This window comes from Salminus brasiliensis, chromosome 8, assembly GCF_030463535.1.
Source record: "Salminus brasiliensis chromosome 8, fSalBra1.hap2, whole genome shotgun sequence".
NCBI lineage: Eukaryota > Metazoa > Chordata > Actinopteri > Characiformes > Bryconidae > Salminus > Salminus brasiliensis.
The window spans coordinates 4891683-4915666 of NC_132885.1; the positions used below are offsets into that span (position 1 = coordinate 4891683).

Genomic DNA, 23984 nt, shown 5'->3' on the forward strand with positions numbered 1-23984 from the left:
AAAGCAACAGTTTACCCAGAATGCTGCCGAGTGGATAAGCTAATGCTCCACAGATTAGCGCTGTGCAGGACCTCACACGCACTGCAACCTTCTAACTGTCGGCTAACTATCATCAGGCTAGCTATCATCCAGTAACTCTATGGGTAACTGGTTCTAGCCAGCAACGGGTGTCGTTTTATTATTAGGCCACCTGGCCTCAGAGGTTCTAACTGCCTAAATCTAACAGGAGAGTGGGTCTTCTATGAGCTTCTATGAAACGGCTGTGGAGATTGCTGCGCTTCATTGCTTTATCTTCTAGCTTGGTAGAGCTGCATTTCAGAAGGTGTAGAGCAGATGTTGTAGCATCACTGGTTTCTGGAACACTGTTAATGTTACTTAGTCTCTAATGTAGAATTTTGCTTAGATGGAGGTAAAATGTTCAATTTTAGTGAAGAACTGTTCTGTTATAACCAGCTTCTTTATCATCATCATCTTCTTCCTCTTCTTCTTCTTACACACCTTCTTCTTCTTCCATCTTCTCTACTTCTTTGCCTTCTCCTTCTTTGTCACCTGCTGCTTCTTCTTCTTCCACGTCTTCTTCTTCTCCGCTTCTTCTACTTCACCCGCTTCTCCTTCTTCTTCTCCGCTTCTTCTACTTCACCCGCTTCTCTTCTTCTTCTCCGCTTCTTCTACTTCACCCGCTTCTCCTTCTTCTTCTTCTCCGCTTCTTCTACTTCACCCGCTTCTTCTTCTCCACTTCTTCTACTTCACCTCCTTCTTCTTCTTCTCCGCTTCTTCTACTGCACCCGCTTCTTCTTCTCCGCTTCTTCTTCTTCACCTGCTTCTTCTTCTTCTCCGCTTCTTCTAATTCACCCGCCTCTTCTTCTTCTCTGCTTCTTCTTCCACTTTTTCTTCTTCTTCTTCTTCTTTCACTTCTTTGCCTACTCCATCTTTTTCACATGCTGCTTCTTCTTTGCTTGCTTCTTCTACTTCACCCGCTTCTTCTTCTCCGCTTCTTCTACTTCACTCGCTTCTTCTTCCACTTTTTCTTCTTCTTCTTCCACTTCTTTGCCTACTCTTTTTCATCTTTTTCACATGCTGCTTTTTCTTTGCTTACTTCTTCTTCATCCGCTTCTTCTTCTTCTTCACCTGCTTTTCCTTCTTTGTTCGCTTCTTATACTTTACCCACACTTCTCCCGCATCTTCACCTGCAGCTGCTTTTTCTTCTTATTCCATTTATTCTTCTTCACCAAGTTCTTCTTCTTTATATGCTTCTTTTTCCAGGATGAACTCAAAAATTGCAACATAAGACATGATCTTGATATGACTTTCCTATTTTCCTCTACCTCATAATCAGAAGTCAGGTGTCTGATTCAGTCCCATCACCACAGGTGTATAAAACCCAGCCCCTAGTCCTGCAGTCTGCCTTTCTTCCACATATCAGTGAAAGAACAGGAGGTTCTGAAGAGCTCACTGAACTCCAGCGTGGTTCTGTATGTAATAGGAGACACCGCTGCACCAACAACAACAAGTCAGCTGGTGAAATTTCCTCCCTCCTAGATCTTTACAAAAGCTCCTGCAGGTGTCCCAATACTTTTTTCCATACAGTGTATGAAATTTTTTGAGAAATATCATTTTTATGAAACAAGGCTCCAGCAACAAACACGTTTACATGAAAGCAATCAATTCCACATCACCTGCCTGTCCAACACGGGGGTGGGGGGGGGGGGACGTTTGAGGACAAAGAAAACAAAACAAACAAAACAAACGAAACATACGTCGGACTGAACTGGAAATCTGTTCCCTGATCGCATCAAACTGAGCCAGTCAGGGCAAAGGGAACACTAACACAGACATATTAGCAGTGTAGTCAGGACCATCTGGGATCCACGACTGGCCCTGATGTAATTTGAGCTCATCAGATCAAGAAGTCATTAACTCATTTAGAAGTGAGGGACTGGGGCAGGTGGTGGGGAATATGACAAGCTGTTGCCCTCAGCAACACCCACCACTAAATAAACAAATAAATACATATATACAAACATACATACATACATACATACATTAGGCTGGCCTACTCCTTGCCAGTGACAAATGAGAATGAAATAAGGGAGAGAGAGAGAGAGAGCGAGCGAGAGAGAGAGAGAGCACGAGCGAGCAAGCAAGCATACCAACATGTCATGACTCATTTTTCTTGGGTGGGACTGCAGGGTTTAAGCCTCTCTGGGCTGCTTGTTAGGGACTGCTTGACATCCAGAGATGTGCTGACAGAGTAAAAGGAGGACAAAAAGGGGACAAAAAAAAAAGAGAGGAAAAAGAACAGCCGAGGCAGATCACTCACCTTTTTTCCTGTTAAACGCCCGGCTCATGCTGGAAAACCGCTTGATCTCAGCCGTGAGACCCAGGAATGTGCCACTTTATCCTGGAGGAGTCAGAAAAGACACACGAGACGTACGATTATTACTAGACGTACCGAACAACGTTCAGGAGGTAACTGTGTATTGGAATGTGCTGAGGTGTGTTCTCTGTAGAAAATCAACTGAACATGTTTGGGGGGCCAAAACTATTGCCTATGACATCGCTTACTGTGTACAAGTCGTATACTGTCCTCAGAAGGGGGACGTCTCTATATACTGGGTTGTGTTGGTTTCTGTAATGGACTGACGTTTTTAATGGGCTTGTTTGTAAGCTGTGTGAGTGAGAAGAACCTTTTAAAAGGTTTGGAGAACCTTTACATCAAAGGACAATCTACAGTTTCTACATAACATTGGTGGTTCTTTATGGAAACAGTCCATGCTATTGTTCACAGAACCATCTGAAGCACCTTTATTGATGAACCTCTTAGCGGGCCACTGAGGACGGCCTCTTATCTCCCTAGAAAAGACATTTTCTGGTCTGAGGACTACCTTTAGCCACAAAGCTAACAAGTATCTGTGCTGCGGAGAGTAGCTGTAATCTTAAGTAAGCTGAGGTTGGGTTGGTTTAAATATTATAGTCTGGAATGTGTGTGTGAAAGTCCATAGCGATAGCATGGCGACTCAACAGCATTGCTTTTGCAGCATTATCATCAGGATCGCTACAGTGACGTTAGTCACAAGCCATGTTAGCATCGGCAGTGTGTCGACTGCCAGCCTGACCCAGCATTGCTATCGTAAACATAGCAAAGGTATCGCCATGACTGTTGGCCTTGCCCAGCATCGCTAATGTAACATCAGTATCGCTACTGCAGCACTATCATCGCTACTGTAGCAACCGCTGGCCTTGCTCAGCATCGCTACTGTAGTATTAGTGCGTCAGACACCGGCCTCGTACAACATGGCTATTGCAACGGTGGCATTGCTATTGCAGCATTAGCATAGCTTTATTATGGCATTAGTATTGTATCGCTACTGCACCGGCCTCACCCAGCATCGCTAATGTAACATTAGTATCGCTACAGCAGCATTATCATCACTACCGCAAGCGACCGCTGGCCTTGCTCAGCATTGCTATCGTAAACATAGCATAGGTAACACCATGACTGTTGGCCTTGCCCAGCATTGCTCCCTTGGTGTTAGTGCACCAGCTGCCGGCCTCGCACAACAGGGTTACTGTGCATCACTACAGCGTTAGCATGGGGGCTGTGTTGACCACTAGCCTCACCCAGTATGGCAATCGTAAATGTAGCATCTCTACAGCAGTGACTATTGGCCTTGCCGTGGCATTAGCCACAAGCCATATTGATGATTGATGTCCTGGGCCTTTCACATCTTAAGGCTCTGATGGCAGGGCTCGAGTCCTTTACCAGGCAGGGTCTCATGATAAGGTACATTTTTTATGCCACATTAGATATTTTGGTCTCAAATAAATTGTTGAAATGCCGTAGACGATTCTGTGCGGCCAATGGTGGCCCGGCAGCGTGTTTTTAGATGCTGTATCTGTATTTATGAATCTGTAGTTATTTGGTTGTTTACTTTTTATAAAGTAATAAATCCAGATAAACAGCTTTCACAGATCATTTTCTGTATCTGGACGATGAAGTGGGTTCAGCTCGGAAAGCCAACCTGTAACTGATGGGCAAAAACACAAGCAATGTGCTATTTTTTCCTGAGCACCATTACACGCATCATTTTTCTAGATAACTTGACCTATCAGGAAATGACCAATTACTTACAGTTCTGTCTGCAATAGATCCATCAATCACTTCTTCTGTAATAGACAGGCCTATTCCCTGACCGCGAGAGGAAGCCGAGATGCAATCTACTGCGTATATAAACAGACACATAAACCAGATGAAGCACTTCTCTTATTGAATCAACACATCTCGTCCCTTTCCAAATAGTTATTGATTCACCTCCTAGAAACTTCTTAAAAGGAGTTCACAGGCAGTTCCGAACTCATTTCCTTTTGTATTAACTGCGCGAGGAGTCAAAGCCGGGTGTAAAGCATGCTTTTGATGCTGTAGGACAGATTAAATTTGCATTAAAATAATATCCTCTCCAGCCCTCAGGCAAATGAGTTAAGCCTTAATTAAAATAGCTTCATTTAATCCAACTACACATTACTACAACCCAGCTGTACACTGCCCACCAGGACAAAGCTGAACCCGGCTCCTGAAGATTGACTAATAGGAGTAGTTTCACCTGCCCAATACAGAGACGTATCTCGACGTCTTCAAATCAGAAAGCATTGTTTGCAAAGTTGGGCTCCATTAATGAACTTTCTGCTCTTTTGTTGGAACTTTCAGATGGATATAAAGGCTTTAATTAACCTGATTAATAAGGTCATGTTGCAGTTTGCCACACTTCACTAACACCCTGCTGAGTGTCAACGCACTGCTTGGGTGACTGTAGAGGTTATTCTGTTGTTCTGTGAGTCTTGGTGGGAGGGTGGGATGCAGCACGGCATAAAGATAAGCTAAGCCAAAGTGGGTAAACATGAGGAAACGCCATTCTGAGCTGCAAGTCTAGCTTCTGTAAAGTTCTGAATAAATTATAAAAACAATAGAAACTCATAAGCTCATGTTTGGAGGACCGGCTGTAGGCCTTCACTGGGTCTATATGCTATATACTCTGAATTTTGTCGTCTCGATTTGATACATTTACATTTACAGCATTTAGCGGACGCTCTTTTCCAGAGCGACTTACAGAAGTGCTTCACTGTTTCCTCCGAAAAATATCATCAGCTAGTTTGAATAGACTAAAATTCAAAGATCCTCTAAGCTTAGACTCTACTAAACTAAACACAAGTCAATATGGAGACCATAATACTCTACTCTCAGGAGAGGAGGGTCCTCCAGTACAAACGTTGGAAACCACTGTATTCAGGCGTTCGCCGTTATTAAAGTACAATATTTTAACACAGGCTGAGATTTATAGAGTCAAGCAAGTTACAACCCCGTTACAATGCTATCTTTCATGTTTCAACCCTAAAGTCAGGGCCCCGGGTGGCCGCTTGGGTGGTTGATAAAGGCCTAGGCGCTTCAGCGTATTGCACATTATCTCTCCCCCTATGAAATGATGAAGCATCCGGTGCTGAAGTGGTGGTATATATATATAGGTTATAAAGGTTCGGGCCGGCCCTGTCCACAGGGATGCCTGTCCAGAAGCAGGGAACAAGCTCAGGACAACGACGGCAATAAGAGTGTGTGCAACTGCTTAGAGAAGAAACACTGAGAGGAATCAAAACTGAAAAGAGGAACCACTGTTCTACTTTTAGTATCTTTTAGAGAACACTGACTTTTCCATCTCTCAGTTAGGTCAACACAAGGAATTTTTACAATATCTGAATAAATTAACAAGATAATTTGAGTCAAAACTGGCAAGGCTCGTGTAGATCTGACCACAGATGAGGACAATTGAATAAACGATCAAGAAAATATAATGAATATAAATGAAATCCTCATCGGCCAGGTCCACGGAGCCCATGATGAGCAGAACCCCTTAAAAGGATTACAGAAGTCAATGTAAAGGTTCTTTACCAATCTAAAGGTTCTTCATATCCACAGCTCTTTTTACAAAAATGGGTCCTTATGGAAATAAAAATGCTTCTCTTATGGCATCACTCAAAGAACCCTTTGTAGCACCTTTGTAGCAAGGTCATAGCTTTCCGGAGAGAACATGCCTACCCTTTAACCTGGTACACTCAGACACCAGCTCTGAGGTCATGTTCATATAATTAGCAGCACGCCATTACGAAAAAAGGCCTTGCGAAATAAGCAGTATGTCTGTATGTGTGGGATGGCTGTGGTTTCTTGGATTGCGTTCACCAAGGGCAAGGCAGTATGCTGTCTAGCAAATAACAGTATTTCTGAAATACAAACTTGGCAAAAATATCCAAACTCAACAGATACTTCAACTCCTCCTACTGTATCAACACAAACAGATCATTACTGTGGAAAAACACCAACACCAGAACAAACAACTAGACGTGACTACTGGTTCCTTTAGTTCTAGATGAGGCGCAAAGCTCTGTGATCCACAGAACAGCCTTCCTCTCACAGAAGCTATCCTCCAAGAATCTGCTTACAGTTGATGACTGACTGGCAATTCTGGCTTGCTTCACCAATAGGGCTTACACCTGGTCGTAAGCTAAGCTGGTTTATATTATTTACACAAACAGATGCACCAGTTTATGGATGGTCTTCAAGGACTGCATGAAAATATACAAGTAGTGAAATTCCAGGCAGCTAGCAATTCCAGGGCTTCCTTAACCATAGCTCGGTACATTCATTGCCCAGGTACATTCGTGACCAGGGGCTCGTTACAACAACAGGGTTTACACCTGTTGTAAGTTAAGTCAGTTGTAACACTGGTGTAACTTTTACACCAACAGCTGCTCTAATTTAATTCTTGACCCTTTCACACCAAGAGCTTTGAAAATGAACAGATATTAATTATGCTTTTTATGCAGAGCCCAAAACTGACAGACTGGGACTCATAATTTTTTCAATCAGAGCCAGCTCTATTTTCTGGCTGGCTGGGCTTCGAGTGCTCTATTGCGCTACCACTATGGCCCGGGGGTTGAGAGTTCAAAACCCAAGCCATGCTGCTTTGCCATCAGCAGCCAGAGTCTGATAGACTTCCTTTATCACTCTTAAGTGATGTTAGCCAGCACAGCATCTGTTAGCCGGTGCTGGGGACACCAGTGCTTTCCACACATTCACATGTTTCGTAGGAGACACTTAAGACAAGACAAGGCAAGACAACCATATTGACCATTTGTGACCGCTTTTATCCAATCCGTGCAGTGAACACACACATACACACCAGTGAAACACACATATTGGACAGTGAGCACACATGCCCGGAGCGGTGGGCAGCCATTCCTGCGATGCCTGGGGAGCAGAGAGGGTGAAAGGCCTTGCTCAAGGGCCCAACAGTGGCAGCTTGCCGAGCCTGGGTATCAAACCCACCCACCCTGTCATCAATAGCCTGGAGCTCTAACTGCTGAGCCACCACTGTCCCATGACATGTGTTAAGTCCTTACCCTCCTAGTGCTGGGAGCATTGCTAGTGCTAGGGGGAGCTGTGAACTGGTGGGTTAATTGACAGCAGCAATTATTAAAACAAAATAAAATAAAATAAATCATGCTGACCAATCAAACCTCCACTGTCATGGTTGCAGACCAAACAAATGGTCATCTCATCTAGTTCATAGTGGAGGAATGATGGTTAGAGCTTTGCAGCCACTTTAAGTAGCCGTTTTTAAGCTTGTCTAGGTGCATCCTAGTCTGTTCATGTCCACAAAGAACCACAAAGCTATAGTTTCCCTCGCTAATGAGCTCGTCACTCGTGCGGAGAAGGGGAATTAAAGAGAGCAAAAGCACAGCGGCAACAAGGGCTTATTTACCAGACCATAAAGACCCAGAATCTACCATGTTTCCTATAGCTCCTATAGTTCTAGCACTCTGCCTAGCTGCACAAATCTTAAACAAGGGCCTACAGAGATCATTAAATGAGGTGAGCTATGCCTTACCTTGGCGATAACTGAGAGACGTTTCGGCAGAGAAAAAGACAATTCTGAGATCTATGGAGTTTCTATCCCTGTTTGCCGAGCACAGGAGTAAACCGAATAACGTACTTGGTGTGAATAGTTCTGTGCAGTTATTCACCCGAGAGAAAATGTCAGATGGCTGCTCAGTCTAACAAAGAATGGATAGTTTTCAAGGACAGCATGACAACATGCTAGCAATTCCAAAACTTCCTTAACCATGGCATTTGCCCAGGCACTCTGGCAGACTTCTCAGTCTCACTTGCTCTCATAGGTGTCAAGAAGTGACTGAGCCAGCAATTGTTGGCAATGTCTTCAAGGAACGTATCCCAGTGCCTTAAGAAAGGGCCCGAGGACTTCCCTGGCAGCTGATCCCACATCTGCATCCACAGGGGCTTGTTTACCAGACCATGAAGACCCTGCACCTACCATGTTTGCTGTAGTTCTGGCACTATGCCTAAAACACCTAGCTGTACAAATCTAAAACAAGTCATAGACAAGACATAGATATCACTAAATGAGTGATATCTCCTTACCTTACAGATTACAGAGAGCGGTTGGTTGTACACTGCCCATTTTGTTCATTCACACCCCTTCTAGTAGCATTCAGCTATTTTACATTGTACCCATTACTGATACAGAGGTGCAAATGCACACCCAGCTTGTCTAGTCCCTGTAGAGAAGTACTGCCAATAGCACTGTGCACTCTAGGGCAGATATACATGAACCTACTGGCACCATGCTGCCTAATGCCAGGTGTGGGCTAGAGGGGTATAAAGACCCCCAGCATTGAGCTGTGGAGCAGTGGAAGAACTGTGTTCTCTGGAATGATGGATGAGGTTGGGGATGAGGGGGGATGGTGATCATCCAACATCCTGACCTCACTAACTCTCTTGTCACTGAATGCAATCAAATCCTCACAGCAATCCTCCTCCAAAACCTAGTAGAAATCCTTCTCTGGACAGTAGAGACTCCAACAAAAGCAGAGTTACTCCAACAAAAGCAGGATCACCTCTTTATAATACCCTTGATTCCGGAGGAAACAATAAATGAGCAGGTGTCCCAATATTTCTGTCCATATAGTGAAGCACCTGCATACCCCCCAGGACCAGGGTTCGGAACCACCCCAGCTAACCATGTGGAGCCCATATGGGTAGCCCAGCTAGGAACCAGAAAGTTTTGTCCTTGGGTTGCCTGTTGGCACCACATATGGATGCCCACCAGGGTCAGCGATGGGACCAGGAGGGGTTGAGCATGGGCCCCATCCGGGTTGTACACTGCACACTACATGGGGCCTAGATGGAACCCATTAATAATTACAATGGAGTCCTTTTGGGAAGCCCAACTGGGTTCCAGTAAGAAATCCACTGCAAGCCCCACATTAGCATGTAGGCTGGGACTGGTTTAGACGAACCCTTCAGCAGGGTGGTATTACAGTAGAGGCCAGAACCTGGTCCAGTGTCAGGACCATATTAACTGTAGGTTCAATGCATGGTAGTGGCAGGAGCCAGTTAGCATGGGCTAACTAAATGGGCTGTACTGGCTAAGCCCTAATGTCTTTAATTAATAGTTAGCCACAAAAGATAATCAGAGACTTCAGCATCATGTGATTGCATATACCACACTGTATAAAGATCTGCAAGTGGGCTGTTCATTTTCGCTATCAGAGCCATCAGTAATCATGATGGATCTCCATAGCACCTCCTCTCTTTATTAAGAGCCATGAGGAATTTTAAAGCTGCCTTGTGTCGTCTACAGGTGTAGTTTATCACATCTGAATCACTGGCAGAACATTGCAATCTATCTCTCCTTCATCCCACTCTACATAAAAGTGTCTATCTTGATAGATAGGAGTGCAGGAGCTATTGCTTAACAGGTGAGGTTTGATACGGATCGCTCTGTGAGCAGGAATAAGGCCTTAGCAAGGCCTTAAAGGAAATTTAATATCAAAACGTATCACATCAGTATCACATTTTCTTCATTATTGAAGCATCAGAACTGAAAGTAAGCAGCTACTACTTAGGTGACTTTAGCTTTAGGAGGCCCTAGAATGGAAAACTGTATATATCTTGGTATAGCTGAGAAGTTAAGAGTAGTGAGAGTTCAGTATATGGACGTTTTTTTTGTCCAAATAAAAATCCAGCACATCAAAAAAAAAAAACGGAGCTGAAACAGGCCAATTCCAAAATCCCAACACTTTTAGGTAACAGTCTTGACCCCCAACACTGACATATGCTTAGAAGTCTCTCTTTATTAAGGTACTGTCTCCCCTTAAAGGGCTAGCCTGCTCATGCTAGCATTTCACAATTGTAATAAATAAATAAAAATTGTCATATTCATCTTTTTTTTGACATGATCTGAATCTGACAGTTGTTCTTTCCATTGTGTCCAACTTCAATGATGAATGGACCATTAGAAAAGCTCCAGAATTACCTGGAATACAATCTTTTTACATTGACTTCCACTGAAATCTCCCGTAAAGCTGCCATTTCGGAGATACAAGGTTTTTGTGTGACAGTGGTGATATCGTCACCTCCGTAAATCAATCCTGTAGTGCTGTCTTACAGTAATCCATTACTTGTGTAGCATCCTGTCCTGCACTACAGACACCTGCTTATCCGGCGATTCTATAGAAATCAGGGTTATTAACAGGGGCATGGCCCCTTTCCACCCCTCCTACGGCTCTACGCTTGACCGCATGCAGTCACGACAGCATTAGTGAGGTCAGATACTGATGTTGGAGGTTTCAACACATCCCAAAGCTACTGGACAGAGATCCCACACTCAGTGCTAGGAAGCTTTACACCTCACTAGTTGATGCTTTCTATGGAGACTACTGCTTACACCTCTCTATCAGCAATGGGTGCACCTTAAAGTAACTGTCTGAATACTTTTGGTCATACAGTGTAGCGTAGTGTCGAGCTTTGGACACAGAGCAAGACTGAAGACTGTACCAGTAATTCGACTTTGCAATGGTGGGACTGCTCATCTGCTCACAGATGTGGCTCTCAGCTGCATGACTACGCACATCTGTAATTGCGGATGAAACCATATATCATGAAACTGGGTGGACGTGCCTCTGTGCTTCCAGGGGACCCGGGAGAGCAGCTCAGCAGGGCTCTGGAGCGTAATGTGGGTGAGTGGAGCACGGCCTCGCCAAGCACGTCAGGCCAGGCACTAAAAGAGAAAGGCAGAAAAACACAAAAACCCAAGCTTGTCTTGTTTACGGCCAATTGAGCTGTCAGGAAGAGCAATGCCGAGGCAAACGGACAAGGACAGCGGCCTGCTTCGACGGAGCAGGTGCATTTATGATGCAAGACCCAAGTGAACAGCTGCAATAAAGCTGTGAAGAAGGACAAAAAGAGATGGACCAATCGATCGCAGTGGCTTTTTAAAAATCACCCCCCGAGGTGCAGAATGATTCTTATTCAAAAGAGAAAAAAAATAGCATAAAGCAAATGTTTGACTTTGGCACAATTTTCAAAGCTCAAACCTCATAGTAGTTATACTGAACCGTCACGGTACAGACATAAAAAAACCCCATCTCAAATACCTTCTTACTCCCTATATAGTGAACTACATAAGTCATAAAACTGAATCTACACACAGATAGCCCTAGACTTTAGATTTCTACATATGAATAAATGTAAATATTGTTTTATTAGCCATATATATATATATATATATATATATATATATATATATATATATATATATATATATATAAAACTATGTGTAATAGATTTCATTTTATTTTATATTTTCATGATTTACCTGGTGCGCTACATAGGGAGCAGTGAGTAATTTGGGATCCTCTGTGTTTTTGTTTTTTCGAAGTCTCTCTTCATGACGTACTGTCGCACCATAAAGGGCTAGCATGCTTGTGCTAGCATTTTCGTCTGTGTGGACGGACGGAAAATAAAAAATACTTAGCATAAAGCAAATACTCTACTTTCACAATTTTAAAAATAAATAAATAAATAAATAAATAAATAAATAAATAAATAAATCTTTATATATGGAAGTGTAGGTGGAACCTTCACAAAAAGAAACTTGACAACTTCAAGAACCGCTGGGATGCTGTAATGGTTCTTTGCCTGGTTGAAAGGTTCTTCAGATTGATGGAAGCTTTAGTAGACAGTTCTTTATAGGACCATGACAATGCAAAGATCCACCTAGATGCTGAAAGGACTTGAAGAACCTAAAGAACTGAAAGAACCACGTGAATGCTTAAATGGTTCTTTGCCTCATTCTTTGGTGGAAAAATGTTTGTACATAGTTCTGCAAGGAGCCACGGTAACTTACAGAACCACATTGATGCTCCAATGGTTCTTTGGTTAACGGGTTAACAAATTTCCTCAGATTGACGGAAAACCTGTAGATGGTTCTTTATAGAACCTCTGAAAAAAGACATAGAACCATGAAACTCAAAGAACCATTTGGATGCTTAGATTGATCTCTGCGTGATTAAAGGGTTCCTCACATTGATGAAAAACCCTTTTACAGACAGTTTCTTCATAGAACCTTTTCAAAATGGTTCTACACCGAACCATGACAACCTAAAGAACCATTTGGATGCTTTAGTTGTTCTTTATCTGTTTAAAAGGTTCTTCAGACTGATGGAAGATTTTGTACATAGTTCTGCAAGGAGCCACGGCAACTCATAGAACCACTTAGATGCTCCAATGGTTCTTTGGTTAAAGTGTTTCCCCAGATTGTCGGAAAACCTGTAGATAGTTCTTTATAGAACCTCTGAAAAAAATTCTACATAGAACCATGAAACTCAAAGAACCATTTGGATGCTTACATTGATCACTGCATGATTAAAGGGATCCTTACTTTGATGAAAAACCTGTTTGTAGATGTTTTACTGGTTCTCTGTCTGGTTAAAAGGTTCTTCAGATTGATGGATGCTTTTGTAGGTAGTTCTTTAAAGAACCATGACAATGCAAAGATCCACTTGAATGCTGAAAGAACTTACAGAACTTAAAGAACCACTTGGAAGCTAAAATTGTTAGTCTTATGCCAATTTTAGGCATGGGGGGGGGTGTTGCTTTTGTCCCGTTGTCCCAAACCGGTACCGAAGCGTGTGGTCCAGACCGCAGTGTCCCCCCTCGTTCTACGTCTAGTATTCAGGCTGTTTTTATCTCTAAAGCCAGATACTCCCACGAGCTTTCACAGAGTACTTACTCAGCCCTGCGAATTGAAAGGTTCCAGAAAGGGCAGGAATATAATCAGGACGGTAAAACTTCCACTAACTCCTGCATCTCAATCTCACCACCAGGCAATATTATCACGTTTGCACCTGGCCGTCCACCTGGGACGCACTGCCAGTCAGTCTGATTGACAGGAGCTGCATGTGTGCACACTTTATCGCTTCCCGCCTGATGAATCAGCGCCTCTTAGGACATCTTGAAGCCTTCCTTTGGGCTGAGTCACAGCGCGACCCCCTTCTCTAAAGTGTTTACTGCGCTCCGAGGCTGCAGCCAGATGGACCTGTTGGAAAACGTAGTAACAGAACACACAGCGGTCATATGACCATTTGCTGGAAGTCTCACACTGCCTTGCCCTGAAAATACACTCCACGTACTCTACGCTGCAGGTTCTTAGCCTGGTTGAAGGGTTCTTCGGACTGAATGGTCCTTTGTTTGGTAGATAGTTCTACATAGAACCAATAAAACCACTTAGATGCCTGAATGGCCCTTTGTTTGGTAGATAGTTCTACATAGAACCAATAAAACCACTTAGATGCTGGAATGGTCCTTTGTTTGGTAGATAGTTCTACATAGAACCAATAAAACCACTTAGATGCTGGAATGGTCCTTTGTTTGGTAGATAGTTCTACATAGAACCAATAAAACCGCTTAGATGCTTGAATGGCCTTTTGTTTGGTAGATAGTTCTACATAGAACCAATAAAACCACTTAGATGCCTGAATGGCCCTTTGTTTGGTAGATAGTTCTACATAGAACCAATAAAACCACTTAGATGCCTGAATGGCCCTTTGTTTGGTAGATAGTTCTACATAGAACCAATAAAACCACTTAGATGCTGGAATGGTCCTTTGTTTGGTAGATAGTTCTACATAGAACCAATAAAACCACTTAGATGCTGGAATGGTCCTTTGTTTGGTAGATAGTTCTACATAGAACCAATAAAACCGCTTAGATGCTTGAATGGCCTTTTGTTTGGTAGATAGTTCTACATAGAACCAATAAAACCACTTAGATGCCTGAATGGCCCTTTGTATGGTAGATAGTTTTACATAGAACCAATAAAACCACTTAGATGCTGGAATGGCCCTTTGTTTGGTAGATAGTTCTACATAGAACCAATAAAAGCACTTAGATGCCTGAATGGCCCTTTGTTTGGTAGATAGTTCTACATAGAACCAATAAAACCACTTAGATGCCTGAATGGCCCTTTGTTTGGTAGATAGTTCTACATAGAACCAATAAAACCACTTAGATGCTGGAATGGTCCTTTGTTTGGTAGATAGTTCTACATAGAACCAATAAAACCGCTTAGATGTTTGAATGGCCTTTTGTTTGGTAGATAGTTCTACATAGAACCAATACAACCACTTGTATGCTGGAATGGCCCTTTGCCTGATTGCAGATGATGAAAAAAAAAAACCTTTTGTAGGCAGTGGGTGTCTTTATAGAACCTTTTTTTAGGATGCATAGAACCATGACAACTCAAACAACCATGTGAATGCTTAATTGGTTATTTGCCTTGTTCTCTAAATTGATGGAAAAGCTTTTGTAGATAGTTCTACATGGAACCATGCTGGAATGGTTCTTTGCTTGATCAAAGGGTTCCTTACATTGATAAAACCCCTTTTGTAGATTGTTTGTTCATAGAACCTTTTCTGAATGGTTCTACACAGAACCATGACAACTTAAAAGGAACATTGGGATGCTTTAGTAGTTCTGTCCCTGGTTGAAAGGTTCTTTTGATTGCTAAAAGCTTTTGTAGGTACTTCTTTATTGGACCGTGTCAATAAAGAACCTAAAGAATCTGAAGAACCACTTGGATGCTTAAATGGTTCTGTTGAGCTTCTTCAGATTGGCGCAAATCTCAGGCTGCTCTGCCTTGAAGGCGTACTCCTCGTACTCTACTCTACACTGCACTGAATGGCTCCTGTGGGACAGCGAAGACCGTAAGTCCTCTGATGATACTCTTGACCAAACATCTCACACTCCATGCAGCCGCTGAACCACGGACCCGAAGAAAGCTAACGACACAGGCCGGCCCGTCTGAGCGCTCAGGCTCAGCTACGGCGCTCGGCATGTGTGCTTTCAACTGTGGCTCATTATTTTTCATTGTGTTCTGTATGCATATTCCCAACCATAGGAAAAGTTGAGCCGTCCCGAAACTTTTCTACAAGTAGAAGACAGAAGAGAGGCAGAGAGAGAGCGAACGAGCGAGCGAGCGAGCAAATGAGCGCGAGAGAGAGAGACTTTTACTGCTGTCTTGACAAACAAAGTTGAAAGACTCATCAAATTCTTTAGCACAATATCCAGAGAGGCTTCGTGATCCAAGCTGCAAAGACCTCAATTCCGAAACGACAAAAACTTCTCAAACAACCATGCGACCTACTTTGACCCTGTGAAATTCTCCAGTCGGAAGCCAGCAGTTCTGATCTACGACAATTCATCATGAGGTGTCAAAGGAAAAGAGCAAAAACTGTTCAACCTCAGAGGTTAAGCTGCTGGGAAATCCATTAATCTGCCCTATATGCGAGCCAACACAGCCAGCATTTGACCCAGGAAAAAGTAGAAGAAGATGAAGAAAAAAAGAAAAACACCCCGCTCGACCGTCCCAGCGCCACTACTACTGCAAAACAACAATCCTTTGTCCTGGGCGAATCGTCCGTCAGCTCTGGAATTCAGCTCACCATGCTGACACAGTAAACATCCCATACAGACTCTGTTTACCAGTGCAGCCTCCTCGCATTCCTCGCATGGACTGCCAGCGATTCCACACTGAGTCCAGCAGTCGCAGCCGTACGCCAAACTGCTTGCTTGAAGTCAGATTTCCAGTGCAGTCCGCAGACGTGAGGGGAAAAAAGAAAAGAAAAGAAAAGAGAGAAAAAAAGGCAACTTTCTTACCAGCAGATCCGGGAGACTCCAAGATTTCAAAACACAAGACTGTGCCCTCTGCCAAGCCAAGGCAAACGAAAGGGAGAGGAGAAGAGAGCGCTTTCATAGGAGCCTGCAGATGAACGAGAGACGGGGTGAGGCGTGCTGTAGTGCTCACACAGAGAGAGAGAGAGAGAGAGAGAGAGAGAGAGAGAGAGAGAGAGAGAGAAGGATAGCAGGGAGGAAGTTCCAACAGTGCCTAATAGTTTTCAGCTGTGGCCCAGATGGGGATGAGTACACTGGGGCGATGGGTTGAAGTCGAGAGAGAGAGAGAGAGAGAGAGAGAGAGAGAGAGAGAGCGCGAGACGGAGAGAAAGAGAGAGAGAGAGAGAGAGAGAGAGAGAGAGAGAGAGAGAGAGAGAGAGAGAGAGAGAAGAGAGAGAGAGAGCGCGACACACACACACAGAGAGAGAAAAAGCGCAAGAGAGACAGAGAGAGAGAGAAAGAGAGAGAGAGAGAGAGAGACAGAGAGAGAGAGAGAAAGAGAAAAAGCGCAAGAGAGACAGAGAGAGAGAGAAAGAGAGCGAGAGAGAGAGAGAGAGAGAGAGAGAGAGAGAGAGAGAGAGAGAGAGACGGAGAGAAAGAGAGAGAGAGAGAGAGAGAGAGAGAGAGAGAGAGAGAGAGAGAAAGAGAGAGAGAGCGCGACACACACACACAGAGAGAGAGAAAGAGCGCAAGAGAGAGAGACAGAGAGAGCGCAAGAGAGAGAGACAGAGAGAGACAGAGAGAGCGAGAGAGACAGAGAGAGAGAGAAAGAGAGAGAGAGAGAGAGAGAGGGCATGTGTCTGTGTGAGACAGAGAGCAGAGTAGAGTCAATGGGTTTATATACACTCTATATCACGTGACTATTTAAAGAACCACTTGGGTGCTTTGATGGTTCTTTGTCCAGTTAAAGCATCTTCATATTAATCAAAATACCACTTTGATGCATAAAAGGCTCTTCACCTTTTGCCTACGGCTCTGTACAGAACCATAACAACTTAAGGAAACCACCTGGACTTGACTTGACTTAAATGGTTCAACACCTTCTGTATATGGGTTTGTGTAGAACCATAACTCAGTTCTTCATGCATTGACATGGTCCAACAAAGAACTACCTACAAAAGGTTCCAGCAATCAATGAAACACTTGGATGTCTAAATGGTTCTTCTCCTCCACATTGGTGAAAAAACTTCTGTATATGGTTCTGTATAGAACCTAAGGGAACTCACAGAACCCCATCAGCTGTGAGTGGTGTTATTATTGAACAGTGGAAGAGTTTAGGAGGAACAGCTTACAGAGAGCAGCTCAGTGTCCACAGAGTGTCTGTCAGACCACGTAAAGGTACAGAGCGAGGTCAGGGCCGAGTGCTGAGCTCAGAGCAGAGTGCAGAAAAGCCTCCAACTGACTCAGTAACTGCAGCAGAGCTCCAGACCTGCTGCTGCTGGTAGAGCTTAGAGCAAAGGGGGACCAGCTCCATATTAATAATGCCTATGGGTTTAGAACGGGACATCCTAAAAGCTCCTGTCGACGTAATGTATAGGCGTCCCAATACTTTTGTCCATATATATTGTATAGTATAATATGGTATTCAAAATAAAACCTAAAAGATTTTTTTGATTTCTGTGCGTCCCTCAGCTTGTCGTACCACCCCGTCACACTAACTTTGGCACATTGTAACGTCCTTTTACTGTTGGACCGGGTCAGTCAGGCTCAACCCGACCACCCTGTTACAGAATAGAAGAAGCAGCATAGGGGAGATCAGAGGGAAAGAGAACAGGGGAAAATCCATGTCTCCATTTTCCACCACAAGATCAAATATTTGGATCTTCTTACTGTTCCTGATCGCCGCTGTGTGATTTGGCAGGGATGACGAACACATGATCACCTCTGTTCTCCATCCAGCAATCAGATGCAGAGCCAGATGAATATCGGTGCTACTGGGTCAAAACATGTTCTTATCTTACTGAGAACTTTCAAACTTTCTCACGATTCTGAGGAGACACTCTCAACAGGAGAGCAGAACTGCGGTCGCTGAGGAAAAGGTGGGAGGGAAGGGGAGGAAAAAAAATTGTGGAATAAAACATTTTCCAGCATGGAGGAAAATAAGGCCCAGATTTCACTGCAGCAGCAGCAGCATGAGCCCTTCTCCACAGGGCAGTGCAGAGAAAGTGGACGATACGGCCAAAGCATGAGAAGATCGTGATATATGTACACTCTCGAAAAAATCAAGGTGCTTCAAAGGGTTCTTTGAGAGATGCCATAGACCTTCTAAAGAAGGTTCACTTGATTTACAGGTTCTTCATTCATATAATCTTTTATCCTTTTTAAACAGACACCCATCAATACCATCTCAACAACATCTCCGTGATGGAGCAGCATCTGAGCATTCAGTAGACCATCAAGTAGATCATCTACTGAATTCAGCTGGTCTTCTTCTTCACTTTTGGGCAGAACTTCAGAGAGTCCAAGTTCTGTAAATGTTCACCGGAGAAATCACTGATCATCTAACGGGTCCAAAACAGACCATCTCAACATCCCCAACCAGCTGCTGTAGACCTGCTGCTGATACCAGTCTGGAACTGGAGACTAAATGAAGTTTAAGGGGCTGGGGTGAGTGTTAGATTTATAGTTAAGGTTAGGGTTAGGGTCAGGATGAGGGTTAGGATTAGACATTAGGGTTAGGGTCAGGATGAGGGCTAGGATTAGGTTTTGGGTTGGATTTAAGGTTAGGGTCAGGATGAGGGTTAGGATTAGATGTTAGGGTTAGGGTCAGGATGAGGGCTAGGATTAGGTTTTGGGTTGGATTTAAGGTTAGGGTCAGGATGAGGTTTAGGATTAGATGTTAGGGTCAGGATGAGGGCTAGGATTAGGTTTTGGGTTGGATTTAAGGTTAGGGTCAGGATGAGGGTTAGGATTAGATGTTAGGGTTAGGGTCAGGATGAGGGCTAGGATTAGGTTTTGGGTTGGATTTAAGGTTAGGGTCAGGATGATGGTTAGGATTAGATATTGGGTTAAGGTTAGGGTCAGGGTTAGGGTCAGGATTAGGTTTTGGGTTGGATTTAAGGTTAGGGTCAGGATGAGGGTTAGGATTAGATGTTAGGGTTAGGGTCAGGATGAGGGCTAGGATTGGGTTTTGGGTTGGATTTAAGGTTAGGGTCAGGATGAGGTTTAGGATTAGATGTTAGGGTCAGGATGAGGGCTAGGATTAGGTTTTGGGTTGGATTTAAGGTTAGGGTCAGGATGAGGGTTAGGATTAGATGTTAGGGTTAGGGTCAGGATGAGGGCTAGGATTAGGTTTTGGGTTCAGGTTAGGGTTAGGTTTAGGGTCAGGATGATGGTTAGGATAAGGTTTTGGGTTAAGGTTAGGGTCAGGGTTAGGGTCAGGATGAGGGCTAGGATTAGGTTTTGGGTTCAGGTTAGGGTCAGGGTTAGGGTCAGGATGAGGGCTAGGATTAGGTTTTGGGTTCAGGTTAGGGTTAGGTTTAGGGTCAGGATGATGTTAGGATTAGGTTTTGGGTTAAGGTTAGGGTAAGGATTAGAGCAAGGGTTAAGGTTAGGTGTTGGGTGAGGCTGAGTTAGGATATTACATCTACTGAATGGTCCTTTTACTCTGTTTATTTGTCGTTGTTTTTTTATGTTGGACATGGTCCATCAAGCTCAACTGAACCACCCTGTTACATAGAATACATGGGAAAAAACAACCAAAAAAATGTAACTGGCATGTGTGCTAGGTCAGGAACTTGACCACATGAAGATCTGCAGTCACTTTAGGATGTAATTTACCACCCTGTCACGTTTAATTGTAAAAATGGCTCCAGTTTCTAAATAAAATGGATACTTTTAATAATGATTTTATGCCGGAGTTAAAATTCTTTAACAAGGCATTCGCTCGATGAGAATTTTGCAAATTGCATCATGAAAATGACACCTCTTGCATTATTTTTTAAGAGTGTAGAAGTTTAGAATTCCCCTCAGTCTACAAGAGCTGCATCCCAAAGCCTAGGCTGCAGCAGAGGCAGGCGACATTTCCCAGCCGCTGCGTCACAAAAGGCCGTGCCAAAGTGAAGGATTCTTCATATACAGCCTTGAAACACAGTTCAGGGATGCTACCGATGTATCCTTCCCAGTCCTCAGCTACCCATAGTTCCCTGCGCACACAATCTGAAGGTGGACAAAATAAAAAAAAAACAGCACCACGAAAATGATGGAAAACGAATCCTCCAGAGTTGAGTTCTTTTTAAAATGTTAGATTTTATCATTATAATAATAAATAAATAAATAAATAAATAAATAAAGTATGCAAGTTTCCCACCACAACTGCAGGAGGCAGGGCCTTCACCACCCAGCCTCATTAGACTGTTCCATCTGTCGGATCAATAGGCTGCGAAGAAGGAGCCTTCACAGGACAGTCCTACCGTGGCTACCTCGCCCTACCTCATCTGGAGCCTAGGCTCTGAAAACAGCTACCATGACCCCTAATCCTACAAACAGGTCAGAAAAGTGCAAAAAGGCAGATTACTGCAATCTGTAAACCCAATTAAGCTATTCATCGACTAAAAAACAGACTATTTAAGCACAAGAGTGCCTGTACTGTTCACAAACTGTCCACACCTAGAGCTGAGCAGAGGCCTCCGGCAGCAAATGTCGCCGTGCTTTAATAAAAGCCAACACCTGGTCTTTATTTGACTCCTCGTAACCTCCTACTCCACAGCCGTACAACAGCGAGGGCAGAGAGCAGCAAACAGACCTGAGCACGGCTGGCCTCCACTTACAAACACCACATAATACACCAGCCACTCTGTCCTTCCCCTGGACACGCAGTGCCCAAGTGCTCTGGGTGGCGTCCTGTTGGTCTTGGCTCTGCAGCGACTGCACGGACTTCAGTGCATTCTGCTTTCTTTATTTTCCTTTTTTTGTTGTTGTTTTTGCTTTCCATCAGCTCGGCCCTAAGTCTTGTGTGGACAGCTGTGAGGATGAAGGGAGAAAGAGAGGGAGAGGGAGAGAGACAGATGGAGAGAGAGAGACAGGGGTGTTTAAAGGTTTGCCAAGTAGTTTTCCATTTCTCAAAGTGCTGCGCTGTAAAACTCCACACTCTGCACTTTCGGCCTCTCGAGAGAACGCAATCATAACACTTCATGCACCTGGCTGACATTAGTGAAGAATCTGTGGCTATTTAACAGTTTTACTCAGGAATGCCCGGCAATGCTGTCAGGTGGTCTAAAATAAAGCTCAGCACCGGTCTGGTCTTAGTCTGGCTTGACCACACCTGAGTGAGGGTTTTTATTCGGCCTGAACTGCTGATGAGTCAGAACTAATTCAAGCCAGAGCTGAAAGATTAGAATCTGAACTCGACTGACTGGCAAAGAAAAGTCTGTCCCTGACAGAGTTCTGACTGAACCCGGCTGAAGCCCGACAGAGTTCTGACTGAACCCGGCTGAAGTCAGACAGAGTTCTGACTGAACCAGGCTGAAGTCAGACAGAGTTCTGACTGAACCCGGCTGAAGCCCGAAAGAGCTTTGACTGAACATGACTGTAGCCCGAAAGAGCTTTGACTGAACCTGCCAAATTCTGTCTGAACTCGAATGTAACCCAAAAAAGTTCTGACTCCTAACTTTAGCCCGAAAGAGTTCTGACTGAAGCCCGACAGAGTTCTGACTAAGCCCGGCTGTAGCCTGACACCCTAAAACTACAGGTGCCTCTGAGAGCTTCTTTTAGCTCCACAATGATCCAGTTCTGCAGTAGAGATGAGCGTGAGAGTGACGGACCTTTACATCGGTAAAGACAGAACTTTCACTTTTACATCAAGTGAAGATTTTCAGCCTTTAGAAGATTCTTCAGTCCCGAGTCTCTCTTACAAACCTGCTTCACTGTGGCTGAAAGAACCACTAGTAGCACCTTTATTTTTAAAGCGTGAACCAGCAAAAATAATTCACATAAAATCAACCACTTTTCAACGTCTAATTAATAACTGCAAAAAAAACTAGAGCAGGAACAAAGAGAGAGCCTGACGGATGTCTGAGCAATGGTGTCCAACCCCGAGGTAAACAGCCGACTTCTGTGGCTCTAGTGAGTAAACCTGCGAGGGCGAGCTGTAAGAGAATCAGCCGCTGATTGGAAGTCAAAGTTCCTCTGAAACTTTCTGATTAAATATTGAATATTGAAGGTGGACTAATGTAGTTTGCGAGACGACCACAAGGCACAATCAAGCACATTTTCAAATCGACCACAATCAAGAAAACTGAGCTTCTCACATTAGTTCTCCCAGCTCTGCACGAACCCCTGCTCAATGTGCTCTGATTGGGACTCACACATTCAGGCGTTTTTAAGAAAGAATGAGACAAATTTGTTGTGTTTTGTTCCTCGGCTGCGTAAAGTAAATGAATCAGTCCGCATTCAGCCTCTTAAAGCTGGAAGGCGGCTTGCCGGCATTTATCTTACCGGATGTCGTGACACAGAAAGACATGAATGGATTATTTGTGAGCTGGAAACAATACTATTGGGGGGGTCGGTGTAAGAGCTCTCGAGTTCTGAAAGGCATTCTTGAGACATGCGACCAACTAACAACAACAACGACGACTGTAACTGAACAACACAGTAATCCAATAGGTCAGGCTCTGACATTTCCCACCCATACAACGAGCAAAGCAATCCAATTAAAAATGGACAAAAGGTTAAATCAGGCAACTGGGAACGGAGCGTTTTTTAAATAATTGGGAGATTAAGAGGAGTTCACCTCCGTCTGACAGCTTGAAAGGCCAGAGTTTATCGCGGTTCTTGATTCAGGCATCTGGAGTGAGTCACGTTGTTCAGAGTGGTGAATCACAGAACCCATGGGATAACTCCAAGAAGAGCCAAACAGCACTGGAAGAGCCTCTTACGAGGGCTTGAATCTGCATGATCAGATCCCAAAGCCTCGGTAGATGTAACAGCCTACATTCCATACGTCCCCATTCTCACAGTAGCATCCATTGCTAAGTAGCTAGTTAGCGCTGTAAAGCTAGGCGGTCCCCCTCTAACGCTGTCCCTGCTGGACATGGTCCTCTTTTTTGGGATGTGAAATTGTGCCAGATAAATGTCCTGGATTTTTCAGCTAAAACATGTATCTCCATGTTGGTCCACTCCAGTCCAGTGATATTTCCTAATTTTAGGCTGAAATTTAGGGGGGATTCTGGAGGAATTAGTGTATTTTATTAAAAATAAAAATGAATGTAAATTATAAGTATCATTTTACTATCTATTAGCTTCGGTAAGAGAATGATGGTTTTATATCTACATACATATATAATATTTAATATACTGTATTATATATTGTATAATGACAATTATATATTATAATAAAAATAACATACATATACAAAATATAATAAATAATAACAAATACAGATGTAAACATGATAAAATATATAATTTATAAATAATATTATAATATTAAATAATGCATATAATATTAATTATTTTATGTTTGATCATTTTTACATTCATGTTATTTTGTATCTGCATGATTTTTAAGACAAATATACCCACTGCCTCCAACTTAGGCCTAGTTGAAGCCCCCAACCACAACATCCTAGCCATCCTTTTTTTAGAAGAAACTATAAGGACGTTAAAATTGGGGATTTTATAGCACACGGAATCGCATAATCATATGAATCCCCTAATGACTCTGTTTACCTGCTAGCTGGATTTGATTACCACTAACCCCTTCCGTGAATAAGACAGGATTACCTATATCTACTTCAGAGAGAAGATAATGTAGGGACAGACCAGCACAGCAAGCTTCTCCTACCTTCTCTACACAAATCAAATCCAGCTGTCACATCTTCAGAGCTGACCACTGACATTAAGCTACTAGAGCTATTTTACCTGTCAAAGCAGAAGGAGACACCCACCTCAGACACATGAAGACATG

At 43.5% G+C, this 23984-nt stretch overlaps 1 protein-coding gene across 9 annotated transcripts in view; it reads right to left on the bottom strand.

Annotated features, from left to right (window-relative positions):
• gulp1a (GULP PTB domain containing engulfment adaptor 1a) overlaps positions 1 to 23984 on the bottom strand; it is a 149005-nt gene that overhangs the window by 41835 nt on the left and 83186 nt on the right. For 2 of the 9 annotated variants that reach the window (XM_072685413.1, XM_072685421.1), the window contains exons 3-4: positions 16064 to 16166; positions 2321 to 2401 (exon numbers count right to left, since the gene is read on the bottom strand). In XM_072685413.1, the coding sequence (XP_072541514.1) occupies positions 2321 to 2348 (28 nt within the window). In that variant the 5' untranslated portion in view covers positions 2349 to 2401; positions 16064 to 16166. Of the gene's footprint in view, positions 1 to 2320; positions 2402 to 11026; positions 11127 to 15551; positions 15850 to 15889; positions 15977 to 16063; positions 16363 to 20847; positions 20873 to 23984 lie in introns of those variants that run through there. The other 7 variants (XM_072685415.1, XM_072685417.1, XM_072685420.1 and 4 more) reach the window with 7 other exon arrangements.